The sequence below is a fragment of the Physeter macrocephalus genome, chromosome 17 (assembly GCF_002837175.3).
Source record: "Physeter macrocephalus isolate SW-GA chromosome 17, ASM283717v5, whole genome shotgun sequence".
Lineage (NCBI taxonomy): Eukaryota > Metazoa > Chordata > Mammalia > Artiodactyla > Physeteridae > Physeter > Physeter macrocephalus.
The window spans coordinates 53990996-54017941 of NC_041230.1; the positions used below are offsets into that span (position 1 = coordinate 53990996).

A 26946-nucleotide genomic window follows, 5' to 3' on the forward strand; every position below is an offset into this window, starting at 1 on the left:
CCCCAGCCCTTCCTCCTCTCCCTCCCCCAGCCCCTCCTCCTCTCCTTCCCCCAGCCCCTCCTCCTCCCCAAGCCCCTCCTCCCTGGGTCCCGTCTGGTCCCAAAGGTGGCAGCCCCATCCAGCTCTCCAAGGTCTCTTCTCTTGACACCCCCTTCCCGCCACCCCGCTGCAGCCACACTGGCCCCTGCAGCCAGGCTCTCGGGTTCTGTGCCTCTACCTGCAGGGCCCTTGCCTGCTGTCCTTTACCTGAGCCCCAGCGCCCCTTCTCCAGGGCCTTCTGGACCCTCTCCAGGCCGAATGAGGTGCCCCCTCTCAGAGTCGCCACTGCCCATCCCTCCTGGTGTTTGAATGGCCTTGGGTGGGGATCAAGTCTTGGGGTCTTGGGTAGGACAGGGTCCCCCATACTTCACGCCATAGGGGGTCGGCCAGGCTGGCCTAGTGAGAGGTCACGGGTGTCCCATGGCCCCTGTGGAGGAGAGGGCTTCCTGAGACCCCCAGAGGTGTGTGGGCGCCCAGGCCCCAGTCCTGCACTCACTTCTCTGAGACACGGGGCAAGCGCCCGCACATCTCTGAGTCTCAGTTTCCCCGTCTGTGAAGTGAAGCTGCCACAGGACCCGTCCCAAGGCAGTGGTAGGGACTGAGGGGGTGGTGCCACAGTGCTGGCCGAGCCCTCAGCTCCCAGGAGGTGGGGGCTGACTTGTTAGTGTTTCCCGGGAGAACTTTCTAGACCAGCGGGTTCCCTCCTAGAAGGGCTCTCCCTGGAGCCTGATTCGGGGGACTGAGCCTTTCCCCAGAGCAGACCTGAGTGCCTTCTCGGGTGGATGGAGGTCTTCAGGGTCGGTAGTTAAGGGGGCCCCGGGAGTCGCTCCCAGGACTCTGCTCTGGAGGTGGCTGGATGACTGTCCACTCCCCCGCCCCCGGGCTCCCTGCAGAACTGGCCCCTCGGCCCTGCACTTGTCCTCCTGTCTCCCTGCAGCCCTCAGTCTCCCTGGGTCCTGGAGGGGAGACCTCCAGCTCCCAGGAGGGTCTCCACGCCCCCTGCAGACACCTCCTCCTGGATACTCCCATGATCACACGTCAGGTCACCTCTCTGAGCCTCGCTGTCCTCGCCCACAAGATGGGACGGCGGAACCGCCTCCACGGGGCGTCCTGGGCACTCAGTGGCGAGTCCTCATAAAGCTGGAGGGAGACGTCTGGTCTGGGGTCGCCCAGCTGGATGTCAGCTTTGGGGGAATCCCACGTCCTCCTGGGACACACCAGATGGATCTCCTGGAACTCACCGTAGTTTCCCTGAGCCTAGTTTTCCCATCTGTCAAATGGGATAATAATAGTACCTGCCTTTCAGAGCTTAGAACGGTGCCGGGCACGGAGCAGACTGACAAAAATGCTGTCTCATCCCCCCGCCCCCATCAGCACAACAGCTCAGAGTGCGATGGGATGGGGACAGTTACATCTGCGTTGCGCTGGCTTCTAGAGAAGATGAGCGTTTCCCCATTTCCCCATGTATGAACGTAGGCTTCTGGCCCCCGAGGCAGCAGAGCCCGGACTTTGCTGCCTGGGGAGCCTCAGATGGTTCATCATGTGTGGAGGTTTCAGATGCCTAAATTCTGGTGGTTTTAGGCCTTGATCTGTCACGTGCTCACCGAGGAGCTGGCAGGACATGTGACTGTCACAAACGTAACACAAATAACTTTACACCGCAGAACGATCGGTTTCTTCGTAACATCACGTCTTTAGTTTCGTGTTTAAAACCATGCTGAAACAGGCCGTGGGCTTCTCTGCCCACTGCTGGCCCAGAGGACTTGCAGACGGCCACCCCGTGTCACTGGGAGGTGCCTGGCCTTGAAGTTCTCCGTCCACCTTCGAGGACCCCGGGGGCCAGTGGGTTTTGTTGGCAGTGGACTCTGCATCCCCGGGAAACAGAAACCAGGGGAAGAGTTAGGTTTTTGCCCCACTGCCTGATTTTGCCAGGCTCGTGTCTGATTTCTGATACTGTCGGCTAACAGGCCTGGGTTAATTTTACGGCTGTTGGTGGTGGAATTGGGCACTGGCGTCTTTGGGGGTTTGTTTTAGGGCTGAGCTCCTGTGGGGTGGGTACAGCAGGAGACTCGGGAGCCTCAGACCCTCCTCTGCTGACCCCCCCAGCGGCCTCTCTGTGGTCCACCTGGGGCTGGCCCAGGGTGCGCCGAGCCCACTGAGGGTTGGGCCGTGCACAGCTGTCTCCAGGGTCAAGGTCGGCTAGTGGGTGAAGAGTACTCGTTCGGCCCTGCCCCCAGCGTCTGCTATGAAAACATGAATTTGCTTAACATGACTGATACATTAGGGAACAGTCTGAACATACGACAGATCGCCTGTTTTCTCAGTTTCATCCGCTAGAAGCCCTGGTGAGTGCGGACATGCCGCTGAACCGAGCCACAGGGAACGCAGCCGCGTAGACACGCCACGCCCACTGTGTCGGCGGTCCCGGGTGTCAGGCCCCCGGCCCCGCGTCGGGCACACCCACCCCACACGCGCCCCGTCCACACTCCCCCGTGTGTCACGTGCAGAGGCGCCGTAGTTGGTATGCGTTTGCCCACCGAGCGTGGGGGACGTGCCGTGTGTACTGCTCCCGTCTTTACGTGCTCCCCCAGAAGCCCCTCCTCCACCCTCGCTCTGTGGCCCGGGCGTCTGGGTATAATTGCCTCGGTCTCACCGAGCCTGGCTGTGTCCCAGGGCCTCGTGTGGGTGACTCACCTACCCGGTAACCGTCCCACTTCACAGATGGGAAGATGGTGGCCGGGGCTCAGGGGCTGCAGGCCGAGCCTGAGTCTCCTTCACCGCCTGTCCCCGGGTGTCTGGCTCGGTGCCACCACCTGAAGACACAACAAGACTGGACCAGCAGGTCCTTCCTGAGGGCCCCGGCTAGGGCTGGAGACAGGTCACTGGAGCCAGTGGTTCAGAGCTGCAGGTGCAGCAGGATGAGAGTCTGTCGCCTCTGGGGCCGCCTAGTGGACAGACGGCCGTCACTGAGTAAGTGACCTCGGCGGAGGCTGGTGGCAGGCGGAGAGGCAACGCCAGACTCAAACCCCCTAAGCGAGGGCCGCCCGCCCTCGGTGTCCTCACGATGCCTTGGTGACGGGAGTGTCATGGGCCGTGCTTCACCCCTGGGGAAACTGAGGCCCCGGGGGCCCTGTGATTTGTCCAGGGTCCCACCTAGTAGGCAGCATAGCTCTGTGAGGCCCAGGTCATGGCAGGGTCAGCCTCGCCCCCTGCCCGGCTCGGATGTCTGTCCCCAAGCCTCCACTGCTCAGAATTTGAGCATCTCCTGAGCGGGAACCGTCCCTGTGCTCACCTAGCTCCCGCCTGCAAATAGTCAGCATGCAGTGGTTGTTTCTTGCAAGATAACCCTGGGAGCTGTCGCCCCAAGCTCATCCCTTTGACGTGTGGGCACGTGGGGAACCGGCAGGAAGTAACGGGCTCACTGCGAGTGGCTGGACTGGAACCTTCTTCCCTGGGGAGCGCTCAGGGACCCCCGCCCCGGACCCTGGGCCAGCGCTGCCTGGGACCTCCTGTCTCATCTTGGGGGCTGGTCCCGCAGGCCGGGGCCGGCAGGGGCTCCGGTGTCTCACACCTGCCCGTCTGTGTGGAGACCCCGTTCTCCCTGCAGGCTGTGGGAATGGTGTCCTGTGAGCCCGTGGCATGGAGCCTTCACCACGCCTTCCCCTGTGGCTCGGAGGCCTGGACCCCGCCCACGGGCTGGTGGCTGCAGGGGCAGGAAGCTGGGGGCGGAGGGGAGGGGCGGGCGAGGCTCCCGGGCGGGCCTCGGGGCCCCCCCGCAGCTCGCTGACCTCTAAACCTGCCCGCTGCCCCGGTCCAGCTTGCGCACGTGTCCCGCCCAGCCCAGCCGGCGCCTGCGCGCCGCGTGCGCCTTGCTCCCTCTGATGAGGCCGTTGAGACAGAACACCTCGTCTGTTCTCTAGAATGCCCCGTCCCCAGGTGGCATGTAGGTCATTATCGGCTCCGTCCTCGGCTTTGCAGTCGGATCTAACGGTTGACCCCGGCCCCAGGCAGCCTGTGCAGCACCAGTGTCCCGACACCTGCGTGGAGAACGGGGTCCTAGTCCTTGGTGGTGACAGCTGGGGATCTAGGACGAGGTACCCGCGTCTCAGGGCCTCGGAGATGAAGGGGTGAGTCTGTGACCCGCAAAGTTCCCCTAGACCAGTGTCAGCACGCTTTTCCTGTAAAGAACAAGACGGTAAGTATCTCGGGCTTTGCCGGCCCTGTGGTCTCTGTCATAGAATCTTCTCTTTTTTGTAAAATCCTTAAAAATGCAAAACCCACTCTCAGCTCCAGGCGTCGGCCACATTTGGCGGTGGGCTGTAGGTGGCAGCCCCCTGCCCTAGGCCAGCCCTCTGACTCTGTCTGTAGGCGTCGTGCTGTACTCCAGCTTGACAGGCACTGGGCCACAAGTGGAGTTTGCGGGCTCCATCCGTCCTGCTTTGGGGGTTTCTTTTCTTTTTTTTCTTTCTTTTTTTTTTTTTTTTTTGCGGTACGCGGGCCTCTCACTGCCGTGGCCCCTCCCGTCCCTAGACCAGTGTCAGCACGCTTTTCCTGTAAAGAACAAGACGGTAAGTATCTCGGGCTTTGCCGGCCCTGTGGTCTCTGTCATAGAATCTTCTCTTTTTTGTAAAATCCTTAAAAATGCAAAACCCACTCTCAGCTCCAGGCGTCGGCCACATTTGGCGGTGGGCTGTAGGTGGCAGCCCCCTGCCCTAGGCCAGCCCTCTGACTCTGTCTGTAGGCGTCGTGCTGTACTCCAGCTTGACAGGCACTGGGCCACAAGTGGAGTTTGCGGGCTCCATCCGTCCTGCTTTGGGGGTTTCTTTTCTTTTTTTTCTTTCTTTTTTTTTTTTTTTTTTGCGGTACGCGGGCCTCTCACTGCCGTGGCCTCTCCCGTTGCGGAGCACAGGCTCCGGACGCGCAGGCTCAGCGGCCGTGGCTCATGGGCCCAGCCGCTCCGCGGCATGTGGGATCTTCCCGGACCGGGGCACGAACCCGCGTCCCCTGCATCGGCAGGCGGACTCCCAACCACTGCGCCGCCAGGGAAGGCCCGGGGGTTTCTTTTCTTTGGCCGTGCATCAGCGCGCAGAGCACGCCGGCCCCCCGTTTCCTCCGACATTGGTTCCTTGTCCTTCTTCCGTCTGCTCCAGGCCCCTCTGCCTTCAGCTGCACTTCCTCCGGGAAGTCCTCCTGATCCCCATCCCAGCCTCAGCACATTTGCTGCCTGAACACTTGAGAGCTTGGCCTCAGGTGGAGCTGACCCGGCCCTTGGAGCTGGCCTTGCTGCTGCAGTGTTGCCTTCTCCGGTGTGGAACTGACCTGGACTCGCGGTTCCGCCGAGGCCCGTCCCTCATACAAGCACTTGAAGGCGGGTCCCACGCTCACACACTTTTCAGGAACACCCTTTCCGGTTCTTCTCAAATGGTGGGTGAGCACGGCTGAGCCTTAATCCCACTTGGATCCACAGAGGAGGCGATAACACCTCCCGTCTGTCGTGCGAGGGTCGGGGGAACTTGACTCCGTGCAGGGTGGCCCGTCAGGCTGGCCCTGCCCGGTGTCCAGGGAGAGGTCGGAGGAGCTGATCGAGGCGGGCGACGCTCGAGACAGGACGGGTGCCGTCCCCTCCCTCCCTGGCGTGACGGATGCTCAGCCTCGACAGAGGTCCTTTCGCGGCTGGCGCTGAGCCCCTCGCGCCCTCAACATCACCGACCAAGGAGCTGGACTCCAGTGCCGCCACCTGGCCCTCCTCCGCAGGGAACGCCGGCTGGGACCCGGGACCTCGACGCCGCCAGCCGGCTGCTTGCACTCGCCCAGGTCTGGCCTCCAGGGAGCTCCAGACACCGTACAAACATCTCATTAATCCTCTCTGAGGCCCCGTGAGGTTAAGCTCACGCAGCTCTGCCTTTGGAGAACTGAAGGAAATTAGTAAGGAAATCTCTCCCAGCTTCTCCAGCTGGACGCAGGAGTGTTGAGACGCTGCTGGCCTCTGCCGTCTCGTGCCAGGTGCAACCAGGGATATCTGTAGTCGGGGGAGGTCTGCTCTGGGCCCTCCCAGGGGTGCCATCGTCTGCAGCGGGGGGTGCGGGAAGCAGGAGGTGCAGGGGTGGAGTCGGCTGAAAGCCCCTGGTCTCCCCTCCACACCTGCGGGAAACCTGGTCAGGTCAGTGGGTAGAGGATTCCTGATCCAGGATGCCCCCCTGCAGAGGGGGGCTCAGCGCCCAGAGCGGGTGTCTGTCTCCCCAACACCTGGCTCGGGAGAGGCTGAGAAAAGGAGAGACTGGTTACCTTAAGGCTAAAGCTTGCGCCCAGACTGGTGCCGTATCCGAGTGGGAAGGCGGGCACCTGAGCTGGACGGGCAGGATCTCTTTCTCCCCCCGCCGGGCCCCCGCCCAGCTGCTTGTCTGTCACCTGAGGCAGGTGGCTGAACCTCCCCTGTGCAAGTGGGTCATCCTAGCACCAGGCGCTGGGATGGGGAAGTGCAGGGCGTTGGGCTGCTGGCACCGGTAGGCAGGATGTGTGAGAGCCACCAGGCCGGGAGGAGGGGAAGCCAAGCTGGATCAGGCAGAGGGAAAGGGACAGCAACGGTCGTGGCAATAACAGCAGCTAGTCCCGGGCACGGCTCCGGCGCCTGGCCGTGCGGAGGGCCTGCGTGTGCTTCCTCTTGCATGAGGCTCTTACGCGTAGGGGGTCTGGGGCTCGGAGGGGCTGGAGCCTCGTGCCGGCGTCCCACAGCAAGGGTCCGGCTGCACGCGGAACCCAGCCCCGTGGCCTCTGGCCCAAGCGCCCGTGTCCGGGAGGCCGTGGGAGTTGTTCCTTGAGCCCATGTCGGCCCTTCCGGGGTGGAGACGCGGAGGCTTTCTGCAGCAGGTCAGGGATGGAGCGAGGACCACGCCGTGGCCGGCAGCTGGTCCCTAGGGGCCCGAGGGCCTGGCCGAGCCGCTGTCACTCTGTAGCAGCGGAGGGAGTGACAGGACAGGGTTGTGACGAGGGGTCTGAACGGGCACGGGGGGGTGACTGCCGCACCCACGGGCACTCAGCTGCAGGGTGGCGGCCTCGGGGGATCTGCCGGGAAGATGGCACCGCCCCTGAGTGGCCTTGGTCTCCGCTCCTCCCATGACTGAGACCCTGGTAGAAGTGAGCCCGCGGGTGGCGTCCGCGGGCTGTGGGCAGTGGAGGGCCCTCTCCGCAGGCCTGGGGGCGCGGGGCACGGCCCCCGACTAACATCCTGCTGCCCTCCAAGGCCCCCAGGGCCCGGCCCGGCCTGCTTTTGTTTATCCTATCAATCAGCGCCCGTTGCCTCTGCTGGGTGAACAGCCAGCTGCTGGGATCCGCGGGTGGACCCCGGTGAGGGTCCGTGCCCCACACGGCGCCATCCCCCGGCCAGCCTCCCCCCGTGTTCCTCCGGCGAGGGTGCCCTGGGCACCGGGGGACGGTCGCAGACCATTCTCAAGGGGCCGGGGTGGGGTGCGGGGAGACGGGCGTCCCCGGAGAGCCCCACAAACACACTGACTTGTCCGTTCGCCAGTAGCCTGTACGGGGCCCATCCTGCCGCCTGCCGCTGGCCTTGGCCCTGGGGGGGGGAATGCTGCTCAGGGGCTTCCGCTGTAAGGCGGGAGCAGGAGCTGGGAGGACGTCCCGGGGTCCGAGCGCTGAGCGGGGGGCAGACGGAGGGCAGGAAGGCCTTCCCGGAGAAGTGACCTTGGTCGGCGATCCAGGCGCCGGCGGGGATGGGTCCTGGAGTCTGGAGGCAGCGTTGTCATCACCAGAGGGCGCAGTGGGGGTGGGCAGGGCGCCGGGTGGGCTCCGGGCAGAGGGGTTGCCCGGGTCCCCTGCCCCAAAGGGCCCGACACTCGGGGTCACCGTCTTGAAATGCCTGACCCTTTGCATCTGTGTCGAGGGAGCTCCAGCGGGACAGCAAGCGGAGTCTTGGCCTTGGTCGCAAGGAGCGGGTTCGCAGCCGCCCGTCCCTGACCCCTCCGGGCCCCGCCCCCCTCGCCACCTGCAACGTGGCCGGTCTCGTTGGCCAGGGCACCCTCGTCCACCACTGCCCCATGCCCCGCGGGGCCTGGTGCGTCGGGCCGCGTGCACAGGGCTGCCCTGAGCCGGCCGGGTCACGGCAGTTTGGTGGGGGGTGGGGGCAGGCCACCTCGAGGTTCCTGGAGAGCCTAGGAGGCCGGCAGTCCTGGGCCCAGTCCACACGTCGTGGACAGACTGGTGCCTCATTCAGCTGAATACAACGGAGTTATTTCAAAGTGCGGGTATCAAGCAGGGCGTTAAGTAGGCAAACCAGAGGACAGGGACACACTTCCAACTGGCTTCTAAGTAACATGGCCTCGATGGGGAGGGGCCTTACATGCTGGAGAGAGAGAGTGCCCACCTCTGCCCCGGCCCCTGCCCACACCCACCCTGTCTGGGCGCGCAGACAACCCCTGGGAAACGCGCTGCTGGGATCGGCCGTCTCCCACTCGCTCGGTGGGTATATAGGCTACTTGTGGGGCGGCAGCTCGCCTGCTATTCCTGGTGTGCGGGGGCTCGGGGTGTGGGGTGAGGGAGGAGGAGGGGGGCGCTCGGTCTAAACATAGACCACAGCCTGGGGGGAGGCGGCGGGAGGGAGGGAGAAGTGATATTGGAAAGTCAGCCCTTTAAGAGACTTGCGTTTCTAATGAGCGGGAGCCTGTGGGTTGCCTTGGCAACTGGGGTGTGCCTCCCCGCACGCCCACGCCCACCCCCCTGACCACGGGCCCTTCTCTGTGGGCTTGCCCGGCTCAGGCTGTGGCTGGGCTTCTGGCTGGAGGTGGTCAACGCACCGGCCGTGCCCCTGGCAGGGCCCTGCCTGCAGAGGCCTCAGTGTTCTCATCTGCAAAGTGGGGTGGGGGCTGGCTGTGGCGGCCTCAGAGTTTCTTTATGAGCAGTGCTACAGATCAACAAGGAAACCCACTCCCAAAGTGCAAATTAAAACTACAAGGAGGGAAGAGATATGGGAACATATGTATATGCATAACTGATTCACTTTGTTGTAAAGCAGAAACTAACACACCATTGTAAAACAGTTATACTCCAATAAAGATGTTAAAAAAAAAACTACAAGGATATATATATATTTTAGTATTTTCTTCTTAGTAAGTATTTATTTGTTTATAGCGGCGTTGGGTCTTCGTTGCTGCGCGCGGGCTTTCTCTAGTTGCGGCGAGCGGGGGCTACCCTTCGTTGCGGTGCGTGGGCTTCTCATTGCGGTGGCTTCTCTTGTTGCAGAGCACGGGCTCTAGGCTTGCGGGCTTCAGTAGTTGTGGCTCGTGGGCTCAGTAGTTGTGGTGTGCGGGCTCAGTAGTTGTGGCTCGCGGGCTCTAGAGCGCAGGCTCAGTAGTTGTGGCGCACGGGCTTAGTTGCTCCGCGGCATGTGGGATCTTCCCGGACCAGGGCTCGAACCTGTGTCCCCTGCATTGGCAGGCGGATTCCTAACCACTACGCCACCAGGGAAGTCCCCAAACGACAAGGATATTTAACGAAAGAGAGAGAGAAAACTACACGGATATAATACTGTTTCACCTGTCAGCTTGGGAAGGAACAAAACAAGGATTCCCACTGAATTGGAGATGTGGGGAAATGGGCACCCACAATTCTGGAAACGTGTCCTGAAGACGGATTTGTGTGTGAGATACCAAATGCACAAGGATGTCGTTGGACCTTGATTCGTAAAAGCAGAAAATGGAGAACAGGCTACATGTCTGTCAGCAGGGCGGGCTCAACGTATTTTGGCACAAAATCCATTAACAAGAACAAGAGAGGCCTGTTTGCTGGTGTGGAACAATCTCCAAGGTACAGTGTTAGGCGAAAACAGCAGAGGAGGCAAGAGGCAGAGCCAAGTGGGGTGAGCTGACATCCACGTCCAGACTTTGCAGCGCGGGTGAGTGTGGGAGGGCTGGTGTCGTACTCGCCGTGCAGGTTCATGCAGGCATCGCAAACAGCGGGGAAGTCACAAGCAGACGTGTTCAGCACATATTAAAGGCAAAAACGAGTCACAGGAAGAAGTATGTAGAGGATGACCCCATTCGTACTTCAGAAATCAGATGAGCATGCCTGTCAGTGCAAGCCTCCCCCGCTATCCGAAAGCAGAGCGCTTCTGTGAAACTTCTCCTGAGCCAGAATGGCATTAGGCGAAGAAGCAATGACCTCAGGACACATCTGGCTGTCGGATGCCCAAAAAGTCCAGACACAGCACTGATACTGACACAGCTCACAGCTCTGGTGGCCTGATGCTGAGATGCTGAACGTGGTCCCCTGGGAAGGAGCTTGACGGGGCCCCTCTCGCTGCAGAACAAACACTGAACACTGTTTTCGATTTTCTCTTCTTCTCTTAAGCACGAAAATCTTCTTTCAGTTATGGGAAACAGGGATGAGCGTAGGTCTTTTGTAAAAGCCAAGTGGCGTAAAGTGAACTTTTGAGAAGCAAGGGATTCCTGTGTGTAGAAAAAGAGCTGGAAGGGCGTCGACCGGAATTAAGAGTAGCTACTGTGGGGTGTTGAGTAGATGGGGGAAAGGTTGGAAGGGGAATTTACATTCATTCTCCACAGTTTTTATTTAAACCATTTTTTAAAAAAAATTTATTTATTTATTTATTTTTGGCTGCGTTGGGTCTTCGTTGCTGCGCGCGGGCTTTCTCTAGTTACGGCGAGCGGGGGCTGCTCTTCGTTGCGGTGCGCGGGCTTCTCATGGCGGTGGCTTCTTGTTGCGGAGCACGGGCTCTAGGCATGCGGGCTCAGTAGTTGTGGCACGTGGGCTCAGTAGTTGTGGCTCGTGGGCTCTAGAGCGCAGGCTCAGTAGTTGTGGCGCACGGGCTTAGTTGCTCCGCGGCATGTGGGATCTTCCGCGACCAGGGCTCAAACCCGTGTCCCCTGCATCGGCAGGCGGATTCTCAACCACTGCGCCCCCAGGGAAGCCCCTATTATATATTTTTAAAAGCCGCACTAGCCGGACAGTGGAAGGTCTTGAGCCCACCTCCTCAGGGCTGCCCCCACCGCCGCCCCAGGGCCCCTGCACGCTGCTCAGCCCCCTGCCCTGGGCCTTGGCGCTCGCTGCCTCTTCATCCCGGGACTCTTGGCCGGGCCAGCTCCTCCTCGCCTCTCAGGCCTCGCGGAGGCCCGCGTCCCCTCCAGAGCGTGGCCAGCGCTCCCCGCCCCGTGGGCGTGTCCAGACCGGCCTCCTCATCGGGACTTCCGCCCGGTCGGGGCAGGACCTGCCCCTGCGCGCGGAGTCCGTGGTGTCCCCACATGTCCAGCGCGTGGTCGCACCGGGTCAGGACACCAGGAGCAAGTGGACACGTGAGCCCAGCAGACCTGCCCGGCCAGCGGGTGTCGGTGGTGACTGAGCCCTGCTGTGGGAAGGCATTTCCGTGTCTGGGTTGAGTTTTCTACCCTCCTCTCTGTCGTTTTCTGTTTTGTTCCAGGAGGGTGGTTTTCTAGACTTTTATGTATTTTCATGGCAAAGGGTTTCTTTTAACTCGGAAAAGAACAGCACGACAAAGGAAGTTCAGAGATGGCCAGGGCAGCGCGGAGAGCCGGGAGGGGGCTGCGGTGGTGGCCTGCCGCCAGGTCACCCGTCCCACCTTTCCCAGCGCCACCCCCGCTGCACCCGATTCAAATGCAGCTGCCTCTCCCCTGCCAGCCCTTGGCCCTTAATTCCTCCTTGAGAGAAATACTTCCATCAGAACAGCAAAGGAACAGAAAGCAGGCTGGCAGTTGCCGGGAGCCGGGGCACAGGGAGGGAGTGACGCTGATGGATGTGAGGTGTCTTAAAGGTGATGAAAATGTAAAATGAGAGTCACGCGGCCATCGCCATAACCTAAATACACTAAATACCACTGAGCTGCACCCTGAAATAGGAGGATGTTCTGGTATGTGAATTACACCTCAGTAAAGCTGCTTTTTTAAAAACCTCGTCTACAGAGTATCCACTAATACGGAAAACTGGGCTGTGTGCTGTCTACGTCTCATCTCAGGAATCTTTACCAAGATCCCACGAGGATCCTTGTTACTATAGCCTCTTCAGTTGAGGAGACTAAGGCCCGAAGAAGCATGACCTGCCCCAGACGAAGCAGCCAGTGAGCAGGAGGCTGGATGTCAACACTCACCCCTTCACCCCCATCACACCTTCCTGGGCAATGACACCGGTCCTGGGAAGCCCGGAATGCTCCTGGGGGTCGGAGGGGGTCAGGACTGCTTCCTGGGAGTGATACTTGGCCTGGGATCAAAGGTCCCAAAGAAATGGAGCATTAATACCCCATAATAGGTTAAATGGTGGACCCCAAAAGATCTGTCCAGCTGGAACCTCAGACTGTGCCCTTATTTGGAGTAAGAGTCTTTGCAGATGTCATTAAAGCTCCTGACATGAGATCATCCTGGATCAGGGTGCCCTACATGCAGCGATGAGTGTCCTTCTGAGAGACAGAAGAGGAGAGACAAAGAGACACAGGGAGAGGCCACAGGAAGACGGCGGCAGAGGCTGGCTGCAGACCCACAAGGAACGCCACGGACCGCCAGCCCCACCGGAGCTGGGAGGCAGGCCCGGGACAGCGTCTCCCCCGGGCCTTCGGGGCGGGGGGAGGGTTGGACCTGCCACCTCCAGAGCTGGGAGCGAATAAGTTTCTCTTCTGAGCCCCCAGTTTGCGGTCGTTCGTCACGGCAGCCCCAGGACCCTCTGCGGATCCCGAGGCCGCTCCCTCCCGGCCTCATCCCGCCCCACGCCCCCGGCAGCCGGGGCCTGGCTCAGCTCCAGCTGGTGTGCGCGGCGCTGGGGCCTGCGCGTCCCTCTGTGGCGGCCTCTCGGCCCCCATCTGCTTCTGGGCCTGTGAGTCGGCCTCGCTGGACCCGCCGGTACACTGGACGCCACTTCCTTCTTGACTTTGAGTTTTTCTTCCTCTGTCTTTGAAGATGTTTTGGTAGGAAAAGAAAAGGGGGAGGAGGTGGGGGAGACCTGGCAGGAGGCAGCGAGGCTGGCCGTCGTGGTTTGATCCAGAATGTTCTCCGGCTCTCTGGGCTGCTCCAGTCTTTGATGTTCAAACTGGGTCTGACCAGACGAAATACCCTTTTCAGGGACTCAGGTGGAGTTCGGGCAGTACAGACCCCTTCCCCCCGACCCCGAGGTTCCTGGCTCCGGTAGCAAACCCCATTGAAATAGTTGCAACGAGGGACTTGTTTTGTATTATACTGTTCTTTTTTGACTAATCATTTTGGAAGATATTGCCAGTCGCCTGCCTTACTTGTGTGGACCGGCTGAGGCAGTGGACGGGGGTGCGGACACCAGAGTTATTTCCTCCCCGCCCTGGAGGCTGGATGGGTGACATCAGGGTGTCGCCAGGTTGGTTTCAGAGACTCTCTCACCGGCACGTAGACGGCTCTGCCCTCCCCGTGTCCTCCTGTGGTCGCGCCCCCGTGTGTCTGTGTTCCGGTCTTCTTCCGAGGTCACTGGTCGTAGTGGACCGGGGCCACCCAGGTGACCTCGTTTAACTGGATTTACCTCCGTCAAGGGGCTCTACTTCCAAATAAGGTCATGTTCAGGGGTACCGGGGCGAGAACGCCAACGTGTGTATTTGCGGGAACACCAGCCAGCCTGTAACAGACGTATATTCTCGGTAATGCTTAAAGATCTTCCCAGGATTGAGAAAGAAAAAACCACACTTTTCAGGCAGGACGAGTCCACCTGCCCTTGGGGGCCGAAAGCCCCGCATTCCCTGGGGCGATGCTGGATCTGCCCCTTCGTTTCCTCGGGCCTTGGTTCTCTCACCTGTGAATTGGATCATGTGGCGATCTGACCCCCCCCCAACCCCGGTGCTCACCGCAGCCCCTCCTGTCCTGCGTCATCTACGTCCCCACCGGTCAGCGGGCTCTGCTCGGCGCCTCCCCTAATGAGAAAGCCCGGGTTCCACAGCTGGCCCTTTCCTGCAACACCAGCCAGCCTGTAACAGACGTATATTCTCGGTAATGCTTAAAGATCTTCCCAGGATTGAGAAAGAAAAAACCACACTTTTCAGGCAGGACGAGTCCACCTGCCCTTGGGGGCCGAAAGCCCCGCATTCCCTGGGGCGATGCTGGATCTGCCCCTTCGTTTCCTCGGGCCTTGGTTCTCTCACCTGTGAATTGGATCATGTGGCGATCTGACCCCCCCCCCCACCCGGTGCTCACCGCAGCCCCTCCTGTCCTGCGTCATCTACGTCCCCACCGGTCAGCGGGCTCTGGTCGGCGCCTCCCCTAATGAGAAAGCCTCGATTCCACAGCTGCCCATTTCCTGCCCCATCTCTGCTCTGCTCCGCGGCCCGAAGGTGTGGACAGGGAGAGATGACATGGCGGTGGGGAGGGAGGGTGTAGGGGTGGGAGGGACATGAGGTCCTGAATGGGGACCCCAGGGAGCAGCTGACGGGGCCACACGAGGCCCTGGGATGCAGCTCCTGTTCGGTGGTGTCAGGAGTCTGTGTCCTACCCCCCACCCCCGACCTGCCCCAAGAGCCCCGGGCTCTGCCACCACCCCCCGGGGCCCCGGGCAAGTCGCTCCACCCCTTGGGCCCCAAGTTGTCTTGTCTGCAAGATGGGGGCCTTGTCAACCTCATGGGGCCCTGGGGCTGAAGGGAGGATGCACGTGAGGCCGATCTCCGGTGGCCACAGTGTGCGGTGGCTTGAAGTGGGGTCTTAGTTCCCTGACCGGGAATTGAACCCAGGCTACTGTGGTGACAGCACCAAATCCTACTCACTAGACAACCAGGGGCTAGTGGCTGCACGTGGGATCCCGGCTCTTGTCGTCTTTGAAAAAAGAAGTCAGCAAAGAGACGGAAAATTTGTGAAACAGAATGTTTATTAGAAGCAAAGTACACGCAGAAATACACAAGGGTGGGCTCGGAGAGAGAGTCACGTGCTTTTGGGGAGGTTCAAATTGCTCATATGGGGGCAGTTTTCCGGGTTTTCTCTGGCCAATCATCTTGCTTTGTCTGGCTTCGTGTCCATATTTGGTCTGACCAAGGGCCCTGCCCCATGTGCACCCATCTCTCACCCAAGACGGATTCCAGTGTGAGGGTTTCTGGGAGGTTGGCAGGGCATGTTATGGGCCGGCACCCCCTCCCTCCTCTGACCCTGAGGAACATCTGTGCGCACGTGTAGTTTGGGAGGTCTCCTTGACCCTGAGAATGAGCCCAGCTCCTCCCTCCTGCCTGCCTTACCGTGATCTTGCAGTGTCGATAGGAGACAAAGCCCAGCTGCTCACCTGGGGCCCAACTCTCTCCTGCCTCGAGGCGAGACGGCGCAGGGGTCCCACTCTACCGTTCCCGCCCGTGTGAGGGGCTCGGGGCTGACCGGTTGCCTTTAGCCTTGTCGTCCTGGGGAGCCGCCGTGACCGTGACCGCACGCTCACTCACTCACACGGTGGCCTCGCGCATTTCCCTTTATGCACCGTTTACTGGGACGCTCGGCTCCCCGGCCGGAAGGCGGCCCTTAGCGAGGATCTAACGAGGTGAAAGCAGAGGGCTAACGCACGAGCCCTGCCTGCGAAAGGAAGGCTTGTGTGCTGTTCCCGCCTGTTGCCCCTCAGTCCTGGCTCTGACCCCTCGGCTTCTCTTCAAGGGAAGTACAGCCCTCGAGTCTGCCCTAGAGACGCCTGCCCTTCACAAGCCCCGTGCGGGGTCGGGGACAGTAACGGGTCTGGCACTGCCCTCGAGGCAGCCTTGCAAACAACAGTTAGAATGAAAGGATTCTTCAGCGGGGGGTGGGTGGGGTGCGGGGTCGGGGACAGTAACGGGTCTGGCACTGCCCTCGAGGCAGCCTTGCAAACAACAGTTAGAATGAAAGGACCCTTCAGCGGGGATGGGTGGGGCGGGGCCGCCCCTCAGCCCAAACAGTGCCAGCCTCCATCCCCCCTCAAGTGGGCTGAACGGTACCCCCTAGAAGACACGTCCACCCGGAAACTGAGAGCGGCCCTCCTGGGAAGACGGTCTTTGCAGATGGAAGTGAATGAACGATCTGGAGATGCAGTCGTCCTGGATGAGGGTGGCCCTGAGTCCAAAGACTGGTGCCTTTACAGAGGTCAGGGCACCACTGTACCACGGAGGATGGCCACGTGAAGACGGGGTCTTAGAGCAGTGTGGATCAACCTCGATTAAGCTGTTATAAAAACAGAGGGAGCAGGCGGTGGTTACGAGGTCCAGACACCGTATCTCCAGCATGACCTGCCAGGAAGACAGCATGAGCTCCGGAGGACGGGGCCCGCGTCCCCTTTGTCCAGGGGCTCTGGGGACGAGAGCTGGACGTGGAACCGGGTCACGGCCTTGGGCAGCACGGGCAGGGCCGCGGGCTGTCGGGCAGACTGGGCCTCGTCCCTCCTTCCTTGGGGCCCCAAGAACCTCTGGGCCTGTCGAGGAGACCCTGGCACCCAGGGCTTCACACCCAGCCTGACGGCCCCAGCTGGAAGCACACGTGGGGTTCCTGCGGCTGCTGCGGGACCCTGCGGGGCCGTCGGGCGGAGGAACGGGGCAGGTGGGACCCCGTAACGCCTGACTTCCGTTTGGAGCCTTTCCCCCTAAATGTGCCCGCGGCACATCTACACCTTGGAAGGACGGTCGTTCACGTGGCCAGAGAAACGTGTGTACCCGTCCCATCCTCAGCCCCAGCCCTGGCCCTACAGCGCCACCCACGTGCAAAACGGCTGCTTCCCGAGCAGAGGAGACCTCCCCAGCTGTGCCTGTACCTGCCGCTCCCTGGGCGCCCCGTCCCCGTCCCCGCCGCGCGAGCACGGCCCCTCAGCGCCTGCGGTAGTGACCTGCGGCTGCTGCAACGAACGGCCGCAAGCCGGGGGCCGCGGTCCGGAGCTTAGGAGTCTGAGGCCCGGGTGTGGGCGGGGCCGTGCTCCCTGCAGAGGCCCCGGGGGAGGGTCCCTCCTGCCTCTTCCGGCTCCTGGGCGCCCCGGCGTACGCCCCCCCATCTCTGCCTCTGCCCTCATATGGCCTCTTCCCCGTGGAAGGACGTGTGTCATTGGACTCAGGGCCACTCTTATCCAGCGTGACCCCATCTTAACTAATTACATCCGCACAGACCCTATTTCCAGATAAGGCCACGTTCGCAGGCTCTGGGTGGACGTGAATTTGCTGGGGGTGCTATTCACCCCAGTACAGGCCCTTCCCAGGCGGATGCTCACGACAGCCTGTGTCACCCACCCTCTCGGTCGATCGCTTGTCGTGGACTCGGGGCACCTTTTTGAGCTGGAGGAGAACTTGGATCCTCGATTGGGCCGAAGCAGCGAAGGGACGTGGACGCCCAGACCCTGTGCCTCGGTTTCCTCGCTTGTCAGCGAGAAGCGATCCCCACGCCGACCTCAGGGTCGTCACGGACGTGGAAGCAAGCCCGACCGCGGGCCGCCGACAGCTGTCACGACGCAGCGTGCGGACAACTCCTAACCCCGGCGTCCCAGCACGCACACAGTAGGCGCTCAGCAAGTGCTGAATTGAATCTGGACGTGAATGGGCGGGAAGGGGGCCTCTCTTCGGAGATCCCCAGGACTGTTCTAGCCCCTCGGTGACCAGCACTGGTGACAGCTGCCTGGAGGCTGCGTCCCCTGAGAACCAGGATGGGGTATCACAGACCCGGCTGGAGGAGCGGGCTCAGGTTGCAGGAGAAACAAGGAACGGGGTGAGCGGAGCAAGTCAAGTGTGGACTGGGTCGGGGAAGGTGGCGGCCACGAGTGGGACGGCGCGCCCCGACTGGGGCAGAGGAGAGCTGGAGGGCCCGGGGCGGCGCTGGGCGCGGGCCCACCTCGATCCGGGCGCAGGAGCGCGTTGGGTGGGTTCACCGCGTGTCGGCAGAGTGCAGAGGGCTGGCTGCAGACGCAGCGGTCAGGGCAGACCTAGGCTCCCACTTTCCTGCAGTGGTTCTCAGAGTGGGGCCCCCAGACCACCAGCCGCTTCACCCGGGGGTGCTAGGAATGTAGGTTCCCGAGCTCCGCCCCAGACCTGCTGAGTCAGACACTTGCAGGGCCAGGCCGTCCAGGGCTTTATCACACCCGTCGCCAAATAAGGTCACATTCCCAGGTTCCCAGATGGACAAAGTTTGGGAGGGACACAGGCAGGTCACCGCACAGCCCGCCCGTCCACCCATCTGACACGCCTGCCGCTTTGTCTCGTGCAGCCCCGTGGTTGGCTATCCTTCCCCCGCGCCGTCTATGGGAGATGGCGTCCCACGCTGCAGGGGGCGGTGTCCCACGTCGGAGGGGGCGCTGCCCCCTGGTCGGCAGGAACGCAGGGCCCTCCTCTCGGGGAGCCGGGGGTGCAGGCGCTGCCGGGCACGCGGGTGGAGCTGCCGTCAGGCGGTGGGGGCCCGGTGCCCACGGGAGCCGTTACCTGGCTGCCGGCCGAGTCCTGCAAGTCTCACTTCAGGGGAGCCTTTGCAATGCCTTGGGAGGTTTCTTCTCTATTAAATGCAGTCGCCTTGATTTAATTTTATTTTAGGGTTGCCGCAGCATGTTCTTTTTATATACGTGTGAACGTATATGTGTAAATATACGTATGATGTTGGGGAATTAACGTCCGTGTGTTTTTACTAAGCAAAGCTGCAGGAACCAGATCGTGGCCCCTTCGATCCCTCTGGCTGTGTGTGCGTGTGCGTACGTGCACGCACGTGTGTATGAGGGGGCGTCCCGAGCAGGCGGGCGCAGCGGGCCCTCCTCTCTGGGAGCCGACGGTCGAGGGGCGTCCAGATGGGGACCAGATCTGGCGGTTGGGGCTCGGCCACACCCACCACGCTGGCTTTGAGGCCCGGGCCCCAGTCAGGCGTCCACGCAGCCATCTGAGGGCGGCGACCCAGCTCTCACTGTCCAGCAGGGCCTCCCTAGGAGCAGACCAGCCCCGCCCGGAGCAGTCGGCTGGGCAGGAGGTGCTTTTGTGTTTATTTCCGAGGGTTCGGGACAAACAGGGAAGCACGTACTGTGAAAGCTGGGCCTCTGTCGGCCTTTTGGACGAACCCCTCCCTGGAGAGGCTGTTGTGTCTGAGCCACGTGTCCACCAGGGACAGAGGGGACGGCACACGTGTTTACATGCGTGCCATTGGCACGTGTGTGCAGAAATGTGCTGGAATGACGCATGTTAGCCTGACCTTTGAAGGGATCTAAGCTGGGTTCTTCCAGGTGGGCGCTTACTTAGGGAATGTTCACGTCATTCCTCTGAGGAGCCATCAAACCCACTACTTCAGAATACACAGACCCTCGCTCCGTCCCCATCCCCGTAACTCCGTCCGGCGCGCCGCGCTTGGCCGTCGCTCTGAAGGCTCTGACCACCCGCCGGCCCCCCAGCATCCCCGCAGTCCGGCCCCGCCTCTGCCGGTTGCGTTCCTGCCACCCCATCCCTCTGGGGGGGTCGGTCCTACCTCTTGGTCCAGAGCCCCATCTGGGCTCCACAACCATCGGCACTTGTCACTTTCAGAACGGGAACTGTCAGGTGTGGGGACCTGCTGTTAGCAGGCGCCAGGAAACGCTGCCGGGGTGTGGGGGGGGAAGAGGTGTCGGCCCCAAGCCACCCAACCTACACGGACCCATGCTGGCCCCGCCCAGGCCCACAGTGCTGGTCTCTGGGTCGTTCCAGCCTTTTGCCTTCGGCACTGAACTCACCGTGCAGGGCCCCACGTCCTGCACTGGGGGTCTTTACGGGAAGTCCCCCCCCACCCGGGAACCTTGAGGCCCAGAAACTTCCTCCAGGCCCAGAGCCCGGCCTGGCCACCTGTCTCCTGAGCCAAGGGTTTGATTCTGTCTGGCAAGTGCCCTGAATACATCAACGCCGTTGCTGCTTGCCTTGGCCCCTGGGGAGCTCAGAGCCCTCCTGGTGCCCTGGGCCCTCCAGCACCCACTCTGTACTCACCCCCGGTTTCCAAGCTCCCTCCTGACCTTAAGATACTCCACTGTCAGTGCACGCGTCGGCCTGCTCTTGAAACCGCCAGGTGGCGTTTCGGAGGGGGCTCTGAGCAGCTCCTGCTTTTTATGTCTCAGCGCAGAAAGAATTCAGCGAGAGGCAAAGCGATAGATACGAAGTGATTTATTAGAAGACACTTGTGAGGCTTACACGCCGGCGGGCGAGAGGGTGCTGTACCCAGAGCTTAGTTTTATAATCAAAGGAAAAGTGAGGGAGGCGGCAGGGAGGGTGAAGACCACCTTCCTCCTCATTCTTGAGTAGACGTCTCAGTGCCCCCCTCTTCCACGTCCGGCAGGGGAGTTTCCTTGTCTACGTGGTCAAGCCGGGACTGTCACGGCACAATGGAAACGAGCAAAGGTGGTAACGTATGCTAAAAATGGTAAATCATCTCAGGTTTTAGTATGACGTCACCTTTTCCTTATATTTTTGTTTTTAGTGCACACAGAGGAGCGTGTCCTAGGAATCATTAACTTACTGAGCTCACTGGGCAGGATGTGGGTCTCGTGGCGCCATTGTTTTATTGTCTGGGGGCATGTCTCGTGCTTCTGTTGCATAGTTTTGTTGCTAAACAAGCCTGCTTGGTTTTGTGGCGAAGCAAACCTGCTTTCTTGAGTGATCATTAACTCACAGGGGTCTCGCATTCTTTTTGCTTTACTTACGGTCCCCTAGTGGGATTAACTCTTTAATCACCTACTTCGTCCCTTTACTCTGTCCCTGTCGCTCTTAGGGCTACGAGACAACCGCTCTGATGACGGGTGTGCCTGGGAACGCGACAGCCCTGTCGCCCTCAGCCTCCCCGGACCTCCCGTCCTCACAGCCTCCTCACTCGGGGCGCCTCCACCGCTAGGTGGCACGGCCCTGACACGTTTACTTCTCGGGGTTCCGCTCTGACGGAAGCACACTGCATCCCGAGGGCTGGGCCTGTCCCAGGAACGGTCTCTGAGGGCCTGCTGGAGGTTCAGGGTGGATGACACCAGCTTCGGGGACGCCCCGTCTGGTCAGCCGCGATGCTCACTTGCCAGCCGACGACCCCGGGTCCCCGGGATCAGGGGCAGCACAGCGTGGCGGGCGCCCGGCTCAGACCCCGGGAGCAGCCCCAGGGCTGGCGCCCCCGCGCGGCTGGGAGGCGGGCTGGGCGCCCTCTCCGTGCAGCAATGGGCGGGGCCGTGTCAGCGCCGAGCTGTGGCTCAGGCCCCCGGGGCTGGGGGTGCGGGAGGGAGGGAGTGCCCTGGGGACGGGGCTCTTGCTGGGGCGGTGGGAAGGTGCGAGAACTAGACAGAGGTGGTGGCTGCAGGGCCTGTGGACGTGCTGGACCCCCGACCCGGGACCTCCCAGGTGGTGCACCTTGTGCCGTGCATTTCACCCCAGTCAACTCAGTCGTGCGTGAAACGTCCACAACAGGCAGCTCTACTGACTGCCTAGGGCTGGTGGGGAGGCTTTGGGGGAAATGGGGGCGATTAATAAAGGTAATGGGGTCCTCTGGGGGCGATGGAAAGTTCTAAAATCGGCTGGGGTGGTGGCTGTACAGCTCCGCGAACAGACTAAAAACCACTGATTTGTATGCATTAGAGGGGTGAGCTGTATGCTCTGCGAGTTATATCTCAATAAACCGTTACCACCAAAGCCAAACCCGTGGCACGTTCTGGAGAAGCCACATCATCCAGCAGAGACGAGCTCGGGCCCACGAGCTGGTTCCGGGCTGAGCTGGGGCGGTGCCGTGACAGAGCGCCTCTCGGCTGCGGGAAGGGGACCAGGTCGACCCGTCCGGGACTGGCCACGTCCAGACCGGCGTGTTTAGGCTTCGGGGCCTCGTGGGACCTGATGAAAGCCGTGGACCCCCTGCTTGCGGGGGAAGGAGAACAGCACGCAGAGCACCTCGGGTACAACTTCAGGAGCTGTCCTGGGTCTCCGAGTCGGGGTGTCTGTGCTGGGGCTGCTCTCCGGGGTCCCAGCCCAGCAGGTGGGGCAGGAGTGGGAGAAGTGGTGGGGAGGAGGCTCACCCGATGGGACCCCCACGCAGCCGGACACCCCGCCATCTGTCCTTTCCTTTCTGGCCCCCAGACGGGCCTTGGATGACCGTGGCCTCACACTGGCCGTCACCAGGTCGGACCTGCACTCTCATTTCTGACGTGACACTGCCGGTTCCTGAGATACGTACGTGCCTCTACCAGCCTCCAACTCGGTGCTGGACAGGAAAGCCCGTCTGTGCCGTAAACTCGTGGCTGTGCCGTTAGGGACGCAGCGGAATGCACTGGCCGCAGGTGGGGGGCACTGCGTGGGAGCCTGGGGGCTGCAGCCGCGGTTTATCAACTGATGTGATGACAACTGATAAACTAAGTTTTCATAATTTGTGTTTTATTCCTGGCTTTGCCCCCCTGGGGTTCCTGCCCCTCTTCTGCTGGAATTATAACCGCGGAGTTCCCGAGGAATCTTCTGCAAGGCCGTGCGCCTCAGTTTTCACTCCGAGGGGCGGGGGCCGCAGCCACAATGAGTGACAGCTGTCCTTCCCTATTTCTAGGAAACCACGCAAAGGACAGACTTTTCTCAGCGCTGCGCTTTTGCACATAGGTTTCTTCCGTCTTTGGGCCCTGCTCCCAGGCGACGCGGCAGGGGGCGGGTGGCAGAAGCCTGGAGGCCACTTGCTGCTCTGCGTCCTGGACTCGTGTTCGCGTGATGGACGCACAGGTTGTACGTGTGTGTACGTCACACGTTGGTTTTCTTGTAAACGCTTCCTCGTCAGCACAGTGGCATTTTGAGAAAACAGAACCCGGTGGCTCACGAGGAGAGGGGTCTCCAGGTTAAGCCCGTGGAGTGGGTAACGGGTGGGGGGGCAGACGGCCCTCGTCTCGGGGGGTCGGTCAGTCGTCGTTGCCTCGGCTTCCCCGGTGGGAAGCAGGGCCTCGAGCCAGGACGCCAGGCAGGAAGAAGTGGAAACCGCAGGCGGGTGAGACCCTCAGAGGCGGGGTGCTGTCCTGCCTCAGGCACCCAGCCCTGCCCCCCGAAGGGTCTCACACGGACTCAGCTGGGGAGGGGCAGCTGAGCGCCGGGCGGGAGGTTGTGCTGCTGGAGGTGTCAGGGCGGTGTCACCGGCTCGTGGGTTCGCGGCCCCGTGTGCACCCGGGGGTGCGGCCCACCCGAGGGCAGTGCTGTCACTGGCTCTGTCCATCGCCGCCCCCAGCTGCTAAGGGGCGTCGGGCTTCATCCCAGCCACGGACTTGCCTTCTCTTGGCCCCTGCAGCCCAGGGCTCAGACTCCTCCACGCACACGGGGCTCGCGACGCCAGCTTTCAGGGGACAGGGCTTGGCCGGGGGCCCAGGGGCGGGGCGCTGGGACGAGCGAGGCCCCTTCCCGCAGGACGGGGGGCGCCCCTCGTGCCCTGCGCCCCCTCCTGAGGCCGGGCTGCTCCCGCCGTCGGGCCCTCCCCTTCCTGCCCGAGGCTGGCCAGCCGCTCCCCCTGGAGGGTGGCCCGCTCTGCCCACGGGTGGGGGGGCACAGCCGCCCCCAGACCGCCATCTCTGGTCGGGTCCACACGGAGCGCCCGCCCGCCCCCGGAGGCTCAGAGATGAGCCAGTCACGTGTTGCGGCCTCTAGGCTGGAGCCGGACCAGGGGAAGGAGGGCGCCTCCGCGTGGCAGGACCCGGGCTCACCCCGGATGAAGGCAGCCCAGGCCGGGTAGGTCCTGCGCTCGCGACGGTGCGCTCTGCTCCGCGCCCAGAGCAGCTGGTGGGCACCCTGGCCCAGGTGGTGCCCGGGGACATCTACCGAGTGAGCGAGGGCTCGGGCCTCCTGTCCCGGCCCCTCCGCGGCAGCCGCCCCCCAGCCCGTGCCTTCACCGCCCTCCCTGTCTCCTGCCCAGGACCTCCCACTCCCGGGCCAAGGCGGAGGCGGCCCTCACCGCGGCTCAGAAGGCCCAGGAGGAAGCGCGCATCGCCAGGATCACTGCCAAAGAGTTCTCCCCTTCCTTCCAGCACAGGGAAAACGGTGAGTCCCGGTGCCGCCGGGGGCAGGGCAGCCGGGGGCGTCCCGAGGCACATCCGACGGTTCTGCCCCGCAGCCGCCATCAGCCCACTGCACCCCCCCGTCTGCTCCTCCCCCGAGACTCTGTGCACTCCTCCCCGTAGGGTTACGCTAGAACCTCGTGTGACTGCTCTGTCCGACGAGGCTGCTGCCCGCCATGCAGGGACTGCGGCCACGGGTCTGCATCTTTAGCTTCTCCTCGTCTCACCTAATCCATCAGCAGCCACGCGTGACTGGCAGGGGCCGAGTTGGTCAGCACAGCTCTGGGACGCGGGGCGGGGGGTGGGGGGGGCGCTGGAAGGAGCTAGAAGCCACTACGAGTCAGCCAGACCCCCGATCCTCGTCCCCCCTGGGGGACGGGCCGGAGGGAGGCAGGGAGGACGGAGCAGGGGTTACTGATCGGAGAGGGCAGCTGAGGCCACGCTCCTCCCAGCCTGACGCGCCCCCCACCTGGCCAGGCTCACCCCGCTCAGACTCAGGCTTCCCAGAGCCAGTGGAAGCCTCTCGGGGTTTGGGGGCGGAATGTGTTCTGGGACCGCACCCTGAGCTCTCCTCCCAGAGCCTGCAGTTCTTGGCCCTGCGGGTAAGGTTCCCGGCCTTTGCCGCAGCCTTGAGAACCACAGGACCCAAGCCAGGGGCCGGAAGCGTTGGAATTCGGCCGCAAACACCCCACGTCCTGCCTAGCAGAAGGTCACCTGGCGCGGGATGTTTGCTTTGTCGTGGGGGGGGTCCACGGCCGTGGGACCTCAGAATCCCCGAGCAGGCCCGGCCCGCACGCTCTCGGGCCTTGGGTCACCCCTGCAGCCGGGGGCCCGGACCAGAACAACTGTCCACCGCCCGTCCTAATCTGGTCACCCTTGAAGTGCCCACAGGGGGAGTTGGAGGGTCGATTAGGGGCTTTGGGAACACCGTCCTCCCACTTTCTTCGCCCCACAGCCCGCTGCTGGGCAGCGAGGGCCCTGCCTACCTGCCATCGTAGCCCGGTCCTGGTCCCCTGCCATCCTCAGGTGAGACTGGGCCTCCACACAGAACATCCAAGTGACCCGCCTCTGTGCTCCCCATCTCCTCCCTGATCCAGGGCTCGAGTACCAGCGGCCGAAGCGTCAGCGTTCCAGTGACGACATCGAGGTCATCTCCGCCGGGACACCGTTACAGCAGGAGAGCCCAGAGCTGTACCGCAAGGGCACCACCCCCGACGACAGCCCCCTGCAGAGCTTCCCCGCCAGCCCCACGGCCACCCCTCCACCGGCCCCCGCCTCGAGGAACAAGGTGGCCCACTTCTCCCGGCAGGTCTCGGTGGACGAGGAGCGGGCTGGGGACATCCAGATGCTCCTGGAGGGCCGGGGAGGGGACTGCGCCCGGAACAGCTGGGGAGAGGAGAAGGCCGGGGGCTCCAGGGGCGTCCGCAGCGGCGCCCTCCGAAGCGGCCAGCCCGCGGAAGCCTTCCGGGCCCGGGGCCCAGGCCACAGGCAGCCCAGCAACCCCAAGCCCCGGGAGCGGCGGACGGGGTCCCCCACCACTTTCTCCTGGACTTCCCACCACCGGGCCGGCAACCCCGGCCCGGGGAGCACCAAGCTGCTGGAGCTGGACGAGGAGAAGCTGAGCAACTACGAGATGGAGATGAAGCCCCTGCTGAGGATGGACTCCTACACGCAGGAGGTGCACCCCCCGAAAAGACGCTACAGCAAGGGGGGCACCGAGGACCGGGGCTTCGGGGCCCAGAGACTGCGGTCCAAGTCCCAGAGCAAGGAGCACGCCAGGCCGGCCTCGTGCGCGGAGCCCGCGGTTCAGAGGCTGGAGAGCCTGCGGCTGGGGGACCGGGCGGAGCCCCGGCTGCTGCGCTGGGACTTGACCTTCTCTCCGCCCCAGAGGTCCTCGCCGGTGGCGCTGGAATCGGACGAGGAGAACGGGGACGAGCTCAAGGCCGGCACGGTGAGTGGACGCCAGCGGCCCGGGGCCCGCGAGCCTGGCCCCCTGGCTCTTCCCCGACCCTCCCGCTCTCAGGACCCTCCTCGCTAGGAAGCCCACACGGGTGCGGGCTGCACTGCCTTGCACGGGTCCCTGTGAGGGCTACTCCCAGGCGCCATCCTTTCAGCAAAGGCCCCTGGGTGGTTTTGGAAGCTGCCCAAAAGCAACGGGGCGGCATGGGACCCCACCCTTGCCCCCAGACCTCCCCCGGCTGCCCAGGACGGTCCTCACCTTGGAGGAACGTCCTGCACCCTGGAGGGAAACACAGAGGCCAGAGCAGGCAGGACACACACGGCTCTGGCTCCCACGTGGGTGAGAGGAACAGAGTCCCCCAGGCCTGTGGGATGAGACGCGCGGGGTGGGGCCGTGACTCGGGTTCTTCAGGCCCCGTGGGGGGGCGCTGGGTCTCGCTCACGGGTGAGGACCACGCCTCGTGGGTGAGACCCGCCCTAGGCGCACTCCTCCCGTGGAGGGTGGGCGGTGCTGAGGAAAGAACAGAGAACCTGGGCCAGGCTGAGGGCTGGGGCTCTTGCACCCAGGGGACACCTCCTGAGCCCTGGCCCACCGGCTCCCACCCATAAGCAGACACTCGCCGCCGCTGCCTCGACCGAAGGGTGGCGGGAACGGCCCCGGAAACGCCTTCTCAGCCCCACGGCCCAGCGCGGACGCCCTGTGCCAACGGCCATCAGGCCCCGCAGCCGCTGCTGGGCACAGCGTGCTCGGCCCCACCTGAACACGAGGAAACCAGAGGGCCTGCCTTGCGGGGCGTCCCCACGGGGCTCGCTGGGACTCAGTACCTGCCAGGCGGACCCCGGGCCCGAGCAGCTTTCTGTTGGAAGGCGGCCCTCGAGGCCACTGTGAGCGTCCGTCTGGGCGGTGGGCTAGCTCCCGCGACGCGCCCACCCTCTCTGAACCCCGGCGCTCCCGCGGGGACCTAGATTCCAGCTCTATCCCAGAAACGCGTGTGGTGTGTGTGCGCGTGTGGGTATTTTAGG

General features: G+C 62.7%; 1 protein-coding gene across 1 annotated transcript in view; it reads left to right on the plus strand.

The window, feature by feature from the left end:
* The window catches only part of JPH3 (junctophilin 3), an 83722-nt gene that overhangs the window by 56009 nt on the left and 767 nt on the right, over positions 1-26946 (plus strand). Inside the window, exons 3-4 of the mRNA XM_024124966.3 lie at positions 23823-23947; positions 25062-25915. Of these exons, the coding sequence (XP_023980734.1) occupies positions 23823-23947; positions 25062-25915 (979 nt within the window). The remainder of the gene's footprint in view (positions 1-23822; positions 23948-25061; positions 25916-26946) is intronic.